The 13,465-nt window shown below is 45.4% G+C and overlaps 1 protein-coding gene across 4 annotated transcripts in view; it reads left to right on the forward strand.

Moving 5' to 3' along the window:
* The window catches only part of lrrk1 (leucine-rich repeat kinase 1), a 56,811-nt gene that overhangs the window by 24,833 nt on the left and 18,513 nt on the right, over positions 1–13,465 (forward strand). For all 4 annotated transcript variants that reach the window (XM_036215379.1, XM_024261779.2, XM_024261780.2 and 1 more), the window contains 14 exons: positions 1,337–1,551; positions 1,892–2,056; positions 2,171–2,343; positions 6,732–6,849; positions 6,938–7,097; positions 7,991–8,154; positions 8,227–8,324; positions 9,696–9,867; positions 9,939–10,096; positions 10,170–10,309; positions 10,472–10,757; positions 11,567–11,733; positions 12,196–12,393; positions 12,931–13,070. In XM_036215379.1, the coding sequence (XP_036071272.1) occupies positions 1,337–1,551; positions 1,892–2,056; positions 2,171–2,343; positions 6,732–6,849; positions 6,938–7,097; positions 7,991–8,154; positions 8,227–8,324; positions 9,696–9,867; positions 9,939–10,096; positions 10,170–10,309; positions 10,472–10,757; positions 11,567–11,733; positions 12,196–12,393; positions 12,931–13,070 (2,354 nt within the window). The remainder of the gene's footprint in view (positions 1–1,336; positions 1,552–1,891; positions 2,057–2,170; positions 2,344–6,731; positions 6,850–6,937; positions 7,098–7,990; positions 8,155–8,226; positions 8,325–9,695; positions 9,868–9,938; positions 10,097–10,169; positions 10,310–10,471; positions 10,758–11,566; positions 11,734–12,195; positions 12,394–12,930; positions 13,071–13,465) is intronic.

Below are 13,465 nucleotides of genomic sequence, written 5' to 3' on the forward strand. Positions count from 1 at the left end.
CATTACACCACTGACACCTGTCACCACATTACCATTCCTATCCTTGATCACCCTAACCTGCTGCATGTCCTTCCCGTCTCGATCTCTTTGCCTTGCTAGTCTGTACAAGTCAGTCTCTCCCTCCTTACTACCCAACCTAGCATACAAGTCATCATAAGCCCTTTGTTTGGCCTTTGACACCTCTACTTTCACCTTACGCTGCATCTCCCTGTGCTCCTGTCTACTCTCCTCAGTCCTTCATGACCACACAAACAATTCATGACCACACCAACAATTCATGACCAAATCAACGATTCATGACCTCGTCAGCGATTCATGACCACACCAACATTTCATGACCACACCAACAATTCATGACCACAACAAACAATTCATGACCACACAAACAATTCATGACCAAATCAACGATTCATGACCACACAAACAATTCATGACCAAATCAACGATTCATGACCACGTCAACGATTCATGACCACGTCAACGATTCATGACCACGTCAACAATTCATGATCACGTCAACGATTCATGACCACGTCAGCAATTTATGACCACAACAATGATTCATTACCATGTCAACGATTCATGACCAAATCAACGATTCATGACCTCGTCAACGATTCATGACCACGTCAACAATTTATGACCACGTCAACGATTCATGACCATGTAACAATTCATGACCTCGTCAGCGATTCATGACCACACCAACAATTCATGACCACAACAAACAATTCATGACCACAACAAACAATTCATGACCACACAAACAATTCATGACCACGTCAACAATTCATGACCACGTCAACGATTCATGACCACGTCAACGATTCATGACCACAACAAACAATTCATGACCACAACAAACAATTCATGACCACACAAACAATTCATGACCAAATCAACGATTCATGACCACGTCAACAATTCATGACCACGTCAACGATTCATGACCACGTCAGCAATTTATGACCACAACAATGATTCATTACCATGTCAACGATTCATGACCAAATCAACGATTCATGACCACACCAGCAATTCATGACCTTGTCAACGATTCATGACCATGTCAACGCTTCATGACCAGATCAACGATTCATGACCACACCAGCAATTCATGACCTTGTCAACAATTTTCCTAACAATATGTCTCAGCAGCTATCCTATAAGATTCTGCCAATTCCTCCCCTCACATGTTGGCAGTCGTATGTGTTTGATGGTAGCAGAAAGCTGTCGGTGGATTCTTACACTCTAGGATTTTTTTTTTCACGTTGCAACAACCGTAGCTTGTGGCTCAAGTTTCTTTGGGAATCATAAAGTTCTTTGGGTTGGACAGGTCCCGCGTCAGTGCTGGCTTTCCTGCGAGCCCAGAACCGGAAGGCTGAACCTTGCAGACAGCTCAAGATGCTTGTGGTTGGACCAGCCAGGCAGGGCAAAACGGCTCTGATTCAGGCTCTGCTCGGAGGAAAGGTTTCCCCCTTTAGCCATGCAGAACACAGCGTGACGACCTTTACCTGGGAGACTGAAAGAGACGGTCCTGGAAAAAACAATGTAAGTGAAATGCATGCAGACCCTGATGTGTAAACATGAAGCTAACCTGTAAAAGTTAAGACCTTTCTACAGTCGACATCAAATGTACTCTATGCAGAGTTACTTGTGAACCTAGCTCTGTGTCAAAGCCTGTAATGATGTCAAAGGAAGGTTTGGTGTAGATGGCTGCTCTCTAATGGCTGCTCTCTAATGACAGCCCTCAAACAGCTCAGCGAGAAGATCAGGCAGATGTTTGAGTCTTCAGACGATCAGGGAGATGTTTAGAAAAAGTATGAGAGTGTAGTTGTCTTTACATCAGAGCTCACGCTGGCTCTTACTTGTTCCATCCTGATGAGTCCAGAAGGACCTGTTGGAGTTCAGTGTGTGGGACCTAGGTGGTGCTGCCAGTACCAGCACAGTCAACCAGTGTTTCTTCACGGACAAGTCTCTGTATGTGGTGGTCTGGAACCTGGCGTTGGGAGAGGAAGCTGTGGCCCACCTGCAGACCTGGCTCTTAAACATTGAGGTGAGGTCCATTGTCTCTTGCTGGGAGTCAGAATGTGAAAGATGAACAAGAAGGAGCTGGAGGCGTTTCCCGCCACGTCATGGTGTGTAACACTCTGGCTTCATGTGTCTGTAGGCGAGAGCCCCCAACTCCACCGTGTTGGTTGTAGGAACTCATCTGGATCTCGTGGATACCAAGTTCCGCATGGAGAGACTGGCCACGCTCAGAGCTCACGTCCTGGCGTTGTGCCGCTCCCCGTCAGGGGCTCGAGCTGCAGGTTATCCAGACGTCTCCTTGAAGAATCTACAGTAAGTCTGGAGCCGTGGTAACGTTCAGTCATTTGTCTGTTCTTCACACGGAGGAACAGATCTCTGTAGCGTGTTTGACCGAAGAATGGCAGCTTTTAGTCCACTGACTTCTCCATCAAGACTGAGGGGTTGACTGTCACTAGCAACAGTGACCTCTTGTGACCCCCGGTGACCTCCTGTGACCTCAAGCATCCATGAATCAGTCCTGCACCCTCAGGACAGTTTCAGAAGCACACATTTAGACCAGAGGATTGACGCTAACCTCTGCCAGTTTACAGCCAATCATAGATCTATCTGAACAGTTTACGCTATTCTGGTTCCACCTGACAATACATAATCAAGCCCCGATCTGAGCTCTAGTTTCATTATTCAAAAACCAAAAATATCAAGTATTAATAAAAATATAAAACTAAAAATAAATAAAACTGATAAAATTCCTCTTTTTTTATCAAACAGAAAATCAATCCAAATAAAAAATTTGAATAATATCTGCAGGATCTTCCATCCGCTGGAGCTTCCAGACCCATAATGTCAGGAGTGAGCAACCCTCCAGACTTTCCTTTTTTTGTGAGTCATTTTCCATGTCCAGAGCCTCAGAGGGGGCAAGTTCCAGTCTTTATTTGGTGACAGAACAAAAAAGTGTCTCTGACTGCTGAGGGCTGGAAGGATCCGCGTGAGTTGTCCTCTTCATCTCCTGGTCCTTTCCTGCTCAGGTGAAGAGTGACTAGAAACTTTACCTCCTGTACTTTGGCTGAGCACATTGACTGTATCAGAGAACTAGACAGAGTGAGTGTGACATCATCCATAGGAAACGCTTTTCAATTCAGACACTAATTTTCTGCATTACGGATGGCGCCCTTTGAAACTAGATGATGGTGATTGGTCAAAGTCGTTTCTATGGAAACTGCTATCACCAATTACGAGTGAGATTGTTGGAAGGCCACACCCCTTTTTCTAAAAGTGGCTCAGGAGCATCTGTCAATCAAATGTTAGAGGTGCGGCCAGCGAGCTCCACATGCTTTCACTGAGGACTCTGATTGATCACTTTTTAACTTGAAGAACTTGATGAAGAAAAACATACATTAAAAAAAGAGGATTACCAATAAGATGTTAAATAATTTCAGATCCAGAATATTGATTCTAAGAATAGAATGACTGATGACTGCTGGTTATTTCTCTATAGAAGTCCAGAGGTGGGGACTCGAGTCACATGACTTGGACTCGAGTCAGACTCGAGTCATGAATTTGACGACTTTAGACTCGACTTGGACTTTCCTACCTCTGACTCGTGACTTGACTCGGACTTTGATGTACATAACTTGTGACTTGACTCGGACTTTAGCCCTCTGACTCGGAAAGACTTGCTATTTTTCCCCTAAATCCACGGATTATAAAGTATATTATAAAATATATCGACAAAAAGCCGCGCACCACGGTCCTCTGTCTGTGTATGTGTACATTTGTGTGTGTCGGCCCAACATCCAATCAAATTAGAGCCACGTTTGATTGATGTGACAGCCCAACCAATCAAATTGCAGAAAAACAAAGCCCCGCCTCCCCTTTAAAAGCGCGAGTTCCTGTTTGCCGGTGTTTTTAAGTTCTGGCATAAGAGTTTTGAGATCGTCAACAAGAAACAGTTTGCAGTTCGCAGAGCATGTGGATATAAGGATTACTCACAGAGATTCAACATCAACCAACTTCATCTGACTGTAGGAGCAGCAAAATCAAGTAAGTTCTGAGTGAAAGCTGGCGCTAGCTTAGCGGCTAACCGCTAGCTGCAGTTAAATGAATGAGAGGTGAACTCTGTTATCACTGGGACACCGTGCAGCTCGGTAAAATCACAGAGTGACAACAGGTGATTTGGACATTTCCACCACTCAGATCTTTACCTGGGATCTGGGCGGGACGCGAGTGATCATAGCGGGACAGCAGGGCTGCTGGGGAGCGGGCTCGGTTGTTTTCTGATAGAAATCCAGCAAACGTATTATAGAATTCACAGAGATGCTGCATGAGGGTTCTTTCTTTCCCTATTTTTCGGTTTACCACTGTTGCTGCCTTAATGCTTTGTGGTGTGTTTCAGAGAAAAAAGCATCCTCTTTCTCTGGGGGTCACATTCCCTCTTGAATATTTGCTGTTCCTTCCTTTTTTCATTGACAAAATATTTACATTTACTGCTTAAAGAGTTTTGAGTTTGCATGTCTTTATTTTAGTGTTTCACCTGCTATATAAAAAAGAGATTTGTCCACCATAAATACAAGTTATTTAATTCTAATGAATTTAATCATGAATATACTCATAATCTCCGTATTTCCTGTTCAAGTACAGCATGAACAAAGTAGTATTTTGTGCATAACTTTGCAATATATATTTATACATAAAATTTAGTTTAAAGTCACTTTATAAATATATATACATATATATATACATGCATACACCACATTTAGTTTTACATTTAGCATTTTTGTTTTGAATCCTACTTTTCTGTCTTGAATACAGAATTTAACTTAACTCCTGTTAACTTAATGTGAGATATTTTGACAGTAAGTTGACAGAAATTTTGTACTGAATAAAAAAAAAAAATTTTCCAAACAACAAAAAATAATTTCACAACAGAAATGTTAAACATAAACCTAGATATACTATTCATATATTTTGTTTTGTTTTTTGGAGTCAAACTAAACCACTCTGCATTTTATGTTCTTCCTCAGTTCTTCTTCTTTTATCCGCTCTGTTTATAAAAAAAATGCTGATATGAAACAGAATCATAAGTTGATAAATATAGTGGTTTATTAATTTAGACTGAAAGAGTCAGTACCTCATCACCCACAAGCTTAAGTGAACATCACTGGTCTGTAGTGAGGGGATTTAAAGGGACCATACCATGAAAAAACAACTTTTTGAGCTTTTATGTGTATTTTAATGTTCATTCCTCACATAAAGAACTCCAAAGTGGTATTTTGATTCACTCATGCATTTCTGATTACCATAAATCCTCTACAAACTGCGCTGTTAGCAGCAGCCCCTCCCATACCCACGAAAACGAGCGGGTCCTCATGATCTGATGTCACAGAGTGAGACCGCCCCTTTTAGGAAGCGTATGCTCTGATAGCTCCGCCCCCAGTCTAACACCAACGCCGAATTTCTCCACAGAGCTAATGATGATCGGCAAAAAACACTTTCATTTTAGATGCAGAATATCGTATATCTTCCTGTTGTGTCTTGAATAAATTCCAGCTCAAACAGTTTGTTACTTTAGATGCGGGGCTCCTTTAAGACCCCCCATTGGGCACAGTCTTGAGTGTATTTTTGTTGTGAAGCAGTGTAGCGATGGCCGGGCCTACTAAGGGCAGATATATGGTATGTGCATCCATCTTTGAAAAAAAATTGATATTTATTTTTGAAGGAAAAAACGAATACACACTGCTGGCTCTAGAATGAAATCAAATGGGCGGCAGCCACACGCAGCAGCAGGCGGAGCCTCAGGAATTTAGTTGTTTTACTTCCGGATAGGACAAAAACTAAAGAAAATAACTGGTAGTATTTCATAAATGTGTTTTTCATTGTTCCAAAGGTAATATATGATCATATATATGGATATAGTTCACTCTGAAAGGCTTAAGAAAATCATGGTATGACCCCTTAAATATCCAGACTACCCTGGTTCCCTGCTGTCTCCATCTTACCACATTTCAAATGTGGTTAACTGCGTTTTTGTTATAGAGAAATTATTTTGGATTTTTGAAGTGGAGATGCATCAACTCAGTGGGAATTTAGCTAAAATGCTTGCAAAATACAGTTCATAAAAGCACACATGATCTGTGTAATTAATATTACATTGTTTTTTAAATGACTTGAAATGACTTGAAACATTAATAGTAGGACTTGTGACTCGACTTGAGACTTGTTGGTCATGACTTGTGACTCGACTTGGGACTTGAGTGCTTTTGACTTGGGACTTGACTCGGACTTGAGGACAAAGACTTGGGACTTGACTCGGACTTGCAAAATGATGACTTGGTCCCACCTCTGTAGAAGTCTATGGGATTCTGGACTATTGGAACCACTTCCTGTTTGGAACGGGGGGGGGCAATCAGGAACAAGCAGCAGAACCTTCATGTAGCCCAACGAGAGCATGAAGAGGGGGCGGGGTTACACTATACTGAACTCAGCTCTGTGTGTGTGTGTGTGTACGTGCATGTGTGTGTGTGTACGTGTGTGTGCATTTTGTGTGTGTGTGCATGTGTACGTGCATGTGCCTGTATGCATGTGCGTGTGTAAATGTGCATGTACACGTGTGTGTGCGCGCACGTGTACGTGCGTGTGCATGTATGCATGTGCATGTGCATGTACATGTGTGTGTGCGTGTGCACGTGCGTGTGTGTTCCCAGTGAGGTGTCCTGTAAGACATCTGAAGGTGTCAGCGGTCTGAAGACGCTCATCCAGCAGGTGGCGCTCCTCATGAAGGACAGCAGCTTGCTCTGGGGGAGGAAGTTGGTGGACCGTCTGGTGAGTCCGTGCTGCAGCGGCAGCTCCGTTTCGGGTCGTCCTGGGCCTCCATCAGAACCAGAAAGGTTGTGAGACTTTGTGCTTCCAGATCCCAAAGAGCTACCTGGTTCTTCAGAAGGCGGTGAGGGAGGAGAAGCAGCGGCGAGAAGCTGACGGGCAGGTCCAGTACCTGAGCGAGGCTCAGCTGGATGCTATTATGAAACAGAACTCGGACAGTGACATCACAGACTATGAAGACCGCCAAACCGGTACTTCATCATTTCCATGGCTGAACTTTTGAAACGCTGTTATTAAGATGAATGAGCTGCTCCAGAAACCGTCCGGTCGGTGAAAGTCTCAGTCTGCAGGACCTGCAACCATGCATATTTTAGTGTTTTTGTCAAAATGTATTTAAGTGATTGTCTTGTAATATTTTTTTTATTGTATATCCTTTTTATTGATATTTTAAACCAGGGGTCACCAACCTTTTTGAAACTGAGAGCTGCTTCATGGTCCTGAGTCATACGGAGGACTACCAGTTTGAAATAACAAATATGTTCAGTTTACCTTTAGTTATACATTACTAATAATGAATGATGATCCTCCTCCGTGTAAAGATTCTCACCTTAATTATCAACAATGACAACAAGCTAGGAAACTAATATAAATATTCAGCACTTTATTAATCTCAGTAATTGTTACATTTTCAGATGATCTCTTACATTTCATGGAGAAATGTCCCATTTTCACTGTGCTGTGTTATGTTAAAGAAAAATCAACTTACACATTTTTAAACAAATCTTGACACATTTTCAACTAATGACCAAATCTGCAGCATTTTTAACTAAATTAATGATCTTTGAACTGGAAGTAGATCAGAGGTCACCTAAATTTATCTAAAGTTCATGAATCATCAACATATTTTTAAATAGCTTTATTTTTGAAATGTATGTAAGTGTAATAAAAAAAATAGCCACAGAATAAAATTGAATTTTAGATGCAGCTCACAAGTGACTTGTGGTGTTTATAGAACTGACCTGCAGGTACCTTGTGTGGTCCTTGGGGTCACCAACCTGGTGCCCGTGTTCCGACTCGTTCCGGCCCAGAGCTGCTTTAATGCTCCAGCATCACGGTGGTCTTCTGTGCTTTGCTTTCCATGCAGCCATCAGTTTCCTGATCGAGACCGGAACTGTGCTGCACTTCCCTGACACCAGCCGCGGTCTGTGCACGCTCTACTTCCTGTGTCCCGTGTGGCTGTCCGACTGCCTGTTCAAGCTGTTTCACTCGGTCACCAAGAACGGCATGATTGGAGCAGAAGACCTGAGGGTGACGAAGCTGTGCATTTGTCTCTCGGTTCTGGTTCTGATGGGACTCTGACCAGAACCTCATTGTGTGCAGAAGCTGCTGGAGGAGATGGGCTTCACCCCCCACACCGAGGAGCAGTTCATCCAGTTTCTGGCAAAGTTTGAGATCGCTCTTCCGGTCGCCAACAGCTGGTAAGACGCGTCTTCCTCCTGACGGCTCACTCGGCTTTCTGAGCCGAATCTTCTGAGCCGCTGACGGATCACCACATTCTACTGCTGTAAAACGCCGTGGAAAACTGAGTTTGGGGAGAAAAGATTCCGAAAATTTAATAAAGTATTAGACTGACAGCTTGTGTCTCTATGGATTTGTCTTTTTTAAGCAATGACATGCAAAGGCATTACAGCAGAAAAAGATTCAGTTTGGTTTCTTCCTCACTGCGCTCTCCTGCTGCCGGCAGGAAGATGGCAGACAGACAGCAGAGAGGCGGCAGGGAGATGGCAGACAGGTGGCAGAGAGGCGGCAGACAGGCGGCAGGGAGATGGCAGAGAGATGGCAGGGAGATGGCAGACAGACAGCGGAGAGGCGGCAGACAGGCGGCAGGGAGATGGCAGACGGAGAGCAGACAGGCGGCAGACAGGCGGCAGGGAGATGGCAGACAGGCGGCAGAGAGGCGGCAGACAGGCGGCAGGGAGATGGCAGGGAGATGGCAGACAGACAGCAGAGAGGCGGCAGACAGGAAGCAGACAGGTGGCAGAGAGGCAGCAGAGAGGCGGAAGACAGACGGCAAGGAGAAGGCAGACAGCCGGCAGAGAGGCGGCAGACAGGCGGCAGGGAGATGGCAGGGAGATGGCAGACAGACAGCGGAGAGGCGGCAGACAGGCGGCAGGGAGATGGCAGGGAGATGGCAGACAGACAGCAGAGAGGCGGCAGACAGGAAGCAGACAGCCGGCAGAGAGGCGGCTGGGAGATGGCAGACAGACAGCAGAGAAGTGGCAGATGTGCGGCAGGGAGATGGCAGACAGACAGCAGACAGAGAGGCGGCAGACAGACAGGCGGCAGGGAGGCAGCTGCAGAATGCAGCTCCGGGAAACAGCATGAAAAAATCCTTAATCTCTCAAAAACAAAAGTCATAAATGGTTCTCATGAAAGTCATCATGACTTCCATGCTGCGACCATTTTTATTCAGTCTGGAGATGTGAATCACAGATGATCCTGAAGCTTCAGTCAACAAACTTTCTCATACAACTAGTTATTACCTGTTTGAACTAGTTAGTTAATCATTTCTACTTTCACTTGATTGTTGAAGCTACTCCCTCAAGTGCTCTGGCTAAATAGTGAAAGAATGTAGATAAAATAAAAATAGAGACCGAACTGGATCAGTTTATTACATTATTATAAACACTACTGGGCTCACATGGATGTCAGGCTCCACCCACATTGACAGTATGTGAGGAAGTCCAGTATTCAGTCAGAAACACATCAACACGATCCTAGAACGCAGTGCATTATGGGATGTGTCATGAATGCAGTGGTGTTCTCTGACCGTGGCGTGTTTCCTGCAGCTACCTGCTCCCTCATCTCCTCCCTCCAAAGCCAGCCATGGACCTGCAGCGCTTCCAGCAGCAGACCAACAACACTCTGCAGCGGCTTTTCAAAATGAGCTTCATTCCTGCGGGCTTCTGGGACCGCTTCATTGCCAGGATGCTCATCAGCCTGACAGACATGGACGTGCAGGTAAATGAAGACTCGGCTCTTGCTGGTTGGTGACTGCTTCCCTTCATGCTCTCTCCTCTGGATCTCCTCAGTCCGCGGATCCTTCAAACAAGTATCACAGGAGCTCCACCATCTACAGCTTTGCGGCAGGACGACAGAGAAGTCGCTGCAGCACCTTTCGAGTGCGGCGCAACCACACCATCTACTGGAAGGAGGGGCTTCTGGTCACCTTTAGCGGTGGCTACCTCAGGTGAAGCCTGTGCGGTCTCCAGTCTGAGCAGGACTGTCAGCTTCATGACCTTCTGGTGGTTTCTCTTTCGCAGTGTGGAGTCGTCGTACGTGAACTGGAAGAAAACGAAGAGTGGAGGGATCAAGATTATCTGCCAGTCGGAGAACAGAGATTTTTCCGCCATGGCTTTCGTCACAGACCATGTGACCGCCCTCATCGAGCAGTGGTTTCCTGGTCAGTGCTGCCATTACTGTGGTAGGGAGTATCAGCTGCATGCAGCTTAGCCTCTGTTGTAGGTTGTTCTGGTGCTGAAGAGGGAGATCCATTTCTTTAGTGGTTCTTAGTGGACCTTCAGGCCAGTGCTTCCAGCGGTCACAGACCTTTCCTCTCTTCCAGCTCTGACAGGCACCGAGAGCGACGGCAGTCTCCTGGTGGAGCAGTACGTCCCCTGCTCGCTCTGTGTCTCCCCTTGCCAGGAGAAAGGGGTAAAGCATCAAGCCGTCAGGCCCTCACAGGTTGAAGAGTTAGGGGGACAGGAAGAACCGGTCCATTATTTTAACATCGAGGATTGTGTTCTGGCTGCGGTGGAAGGGGACCACATCACCTGTCCTCGGCACCCGGAAAAGCCAGTTCCTCTGCAGGAGCTGGTCCCAGAACTCTTCATGACCGACTTCCCTTCTCGGTAAAGATGAAGCTGTGCAGATGATCCCTTTGTTCTCTTCTCCCACTAAAAACAGTCGATGCATTAAACATTAAAGGATAATGACTGTTGTCTTACTATGATGACAGGTCGTTTCCATCTCGGAACATGTGGTATCATTCTCAGTGAATGTCGTATCATTCTTAGGGAATGTCGTCTGTCGTATCATTCGCAGGGACTGTCGTGTTATCTTCTGGACATGTCGTATCATTGTCAGGACATGTGTCATTCTCGGGACATGTCGTGTCATTCTCGGGACATGTCATGTCATTCTCGGGACTAGCGTATTATTCTCAGGACATGTCGTGTCATTCTCGGGACATGTCGTGTCATTCTCGGGACATGTCATGTCATTCTCGGGACATGTTTCATTCTCGGGACATGTTTCATTCTCGGGACATGTCGTATTATTCTCAGGATATGTATCATTCTCGGGACACGTCGTATTATTCTCAGGGCATGTCATGTCATTCTCGGGACATGTCGTGTCATTATCGGGACATGTCATGTCATTCTCGGGACTAGCGTATTATTCTCAGGACATGTCGTGTCATTCTTTGGACATGTTGTATTATTCTCGGGACATGTCGTGTCATTCTCAGGACCCTTTTTTCCATTACTCCCATTTGTTTAATTTGTTTGTTTTAAAAAATATTGCTGGGAGTCATTGTTATAGAAGTTGAATGAGCCTTACCGTATTCGGGGTAACCACAGATGTTATCTTAAATCTGTCTTCTGACGGACATCCTCTATGTTTCTGGTGTTTGTGCATGAATTCTTGGGGGTGTTAGGCTCTTTCTGGACAAGGCAAAGCTGGACTTCTGTGAGGACGATGCCCACATCCTTGGCCAGGGCGGCAGCGGAACCACCATCTATAGAGCCAAGTACCAGGGCCAGCCGGTTGCTGTGAAGCGCTTTCACTTCAAGAAGGATCAGCGGCAAACTGTCAGTGCCACAGGTATGCCTTTGACCTTCTCTGGTATAGAGCGGAGGTCTCCTCCTCCATGTTTACAGTAGGTGATACGGGAAAGTAGAGCTTAGAACGAAATGAGACCAAAGTTTGGATTGATGTGTGGATCCAAGAACTGTAGGAATTTACTAGTTAAAAGAAAAGACAAAAAGAGAGTTAGTCTAAAAGTTCACTTACTTTCTACCTGCAGTCTGAATGTTTAGATTTTCAGTGAACAGATACATTTTTTATGTTTATTGATTAGCTTTAACAGAACAGGTTTTATCATCTTCATCTGGATCAACATGTTCTCTCTGATTCATGCAGAAATTAACTCTGTTCTTTTGAACAGTTTTGAACTGTTTTACTGATACAAAGGAAACAGCCTGCTGTCTGTCCTGTTCGAGCGTCATCATGACGATTCCACAAATCTGTGTTACTCGCATGTTCCTCTTTGCTTTCGGGCTGTAGACACCATGCTGAGGCACCTGCAGTCTGCAAACGCCTGTCGTAGCTTCTCGGAGTTTCGGCAGGAGGCCAGCATGCTGCACTCCCTGCAGCACCCCTGCATCGTGTCCATGCTGGGCATCAGCATCCACCCGCTATGCTTCGCCCTGCAGCTGGCTCCTTTGGGCAGCCTGAACACCGTCCTGGAGGAGAACCACCTGGGCAAGTGTGATGGAAAATTGTTTGAATCAGAAGGAAAGAACAGACACACTTTAGATTAATGCAAGTATTTAATAACAACTCAAAATAATGCACGTGGTACAGAGGTGCAGGGAAGTTTCACACTGCAAAGAGGATTCCAACAAATAGAAGAGATGCATGGATTTTTATAGGGCTACACAGACAACTTCAAAGACACTGTTGCACATTCCACATCATGTCCAAATTAGCAAGGTCAGCCATTAGCATAGAGGTCTACGTGGGATTTGTGTCTTGCCTTTCTTGAGTGAGGAGGATAACCCAAGGCTATATTTTACGTCTTATACTGCCTAAAGTCATCCCTTGGTGTTTTAACGAGCACAAGCAGTTGTTTCTGGGTAAACATTCAATGGCATGTTTTAATGAGCACAAAGGTTTCATTCAAAGGTTACATATGAAGGTAAAATTGAATCAAACGTTAATTAAAAATATTTCAATAACAGCAAGTACCTCCTCATCAATCCTGTAGCTCCTCATCTACTAACCCCGTCTGGTCTGCAGGTTGTGGATTCATGCCTCTCGGTCACATGCTGACCTTTAAGATGGCCTATCAAGTGGCAGCTGGACTGTCTTACCTGCATAGGAAAAGAGTCATCTTCTGTGACCTGAAGTCCGACAACATTCTGGTGTGGTCTCTGCAGGTGAGTCCTCTTCTGCTCTCAGTCCTGCTGACGTTATTTATTTATTCTTTCTTCATCTTTGAAACAGCAAATGCTAGGCAGCATCAGCCAGGAATCCCCAGGAGCTATGGCGCCGGAGTCAGACTTTCTAAAGGCCGACAGGTCCGCTGGGCAGTCCAGCGGCGACAAACCGCACGCAGCATATTCCCCTGGTCTGTGGTCTGTTCTGACCCGACCAGACCAAAAACTGCAAACCAGACTTCCTGCAGCGGGCTGGAGACAGTGGCTGACACCACGGTTGGACGGCTGGGTCAGATGGTCTGGCTGTGAATGGAGCAGGCCCATGGGCCGGCCCAGACTTTAAAACGCTCTTGAGGGCCGAAGTGGCACACTGCTGGGGTCCGGCATGCAGCAGG

Source organism: Oryzias melastigma, linkage group LG15 (assembly GCF_002922805.2).
Source record: "Oryzias melastigma strain HK-1 linkage group LG15, ASM292280v2, whole genome shotgun sequence".
Lineage (NCBI taxonomy): Eukaryota > Metazoa > Chordata > Actinopteri > Beloniformes > Adrianichthyidae > Oryzias > Oryzias melastigma.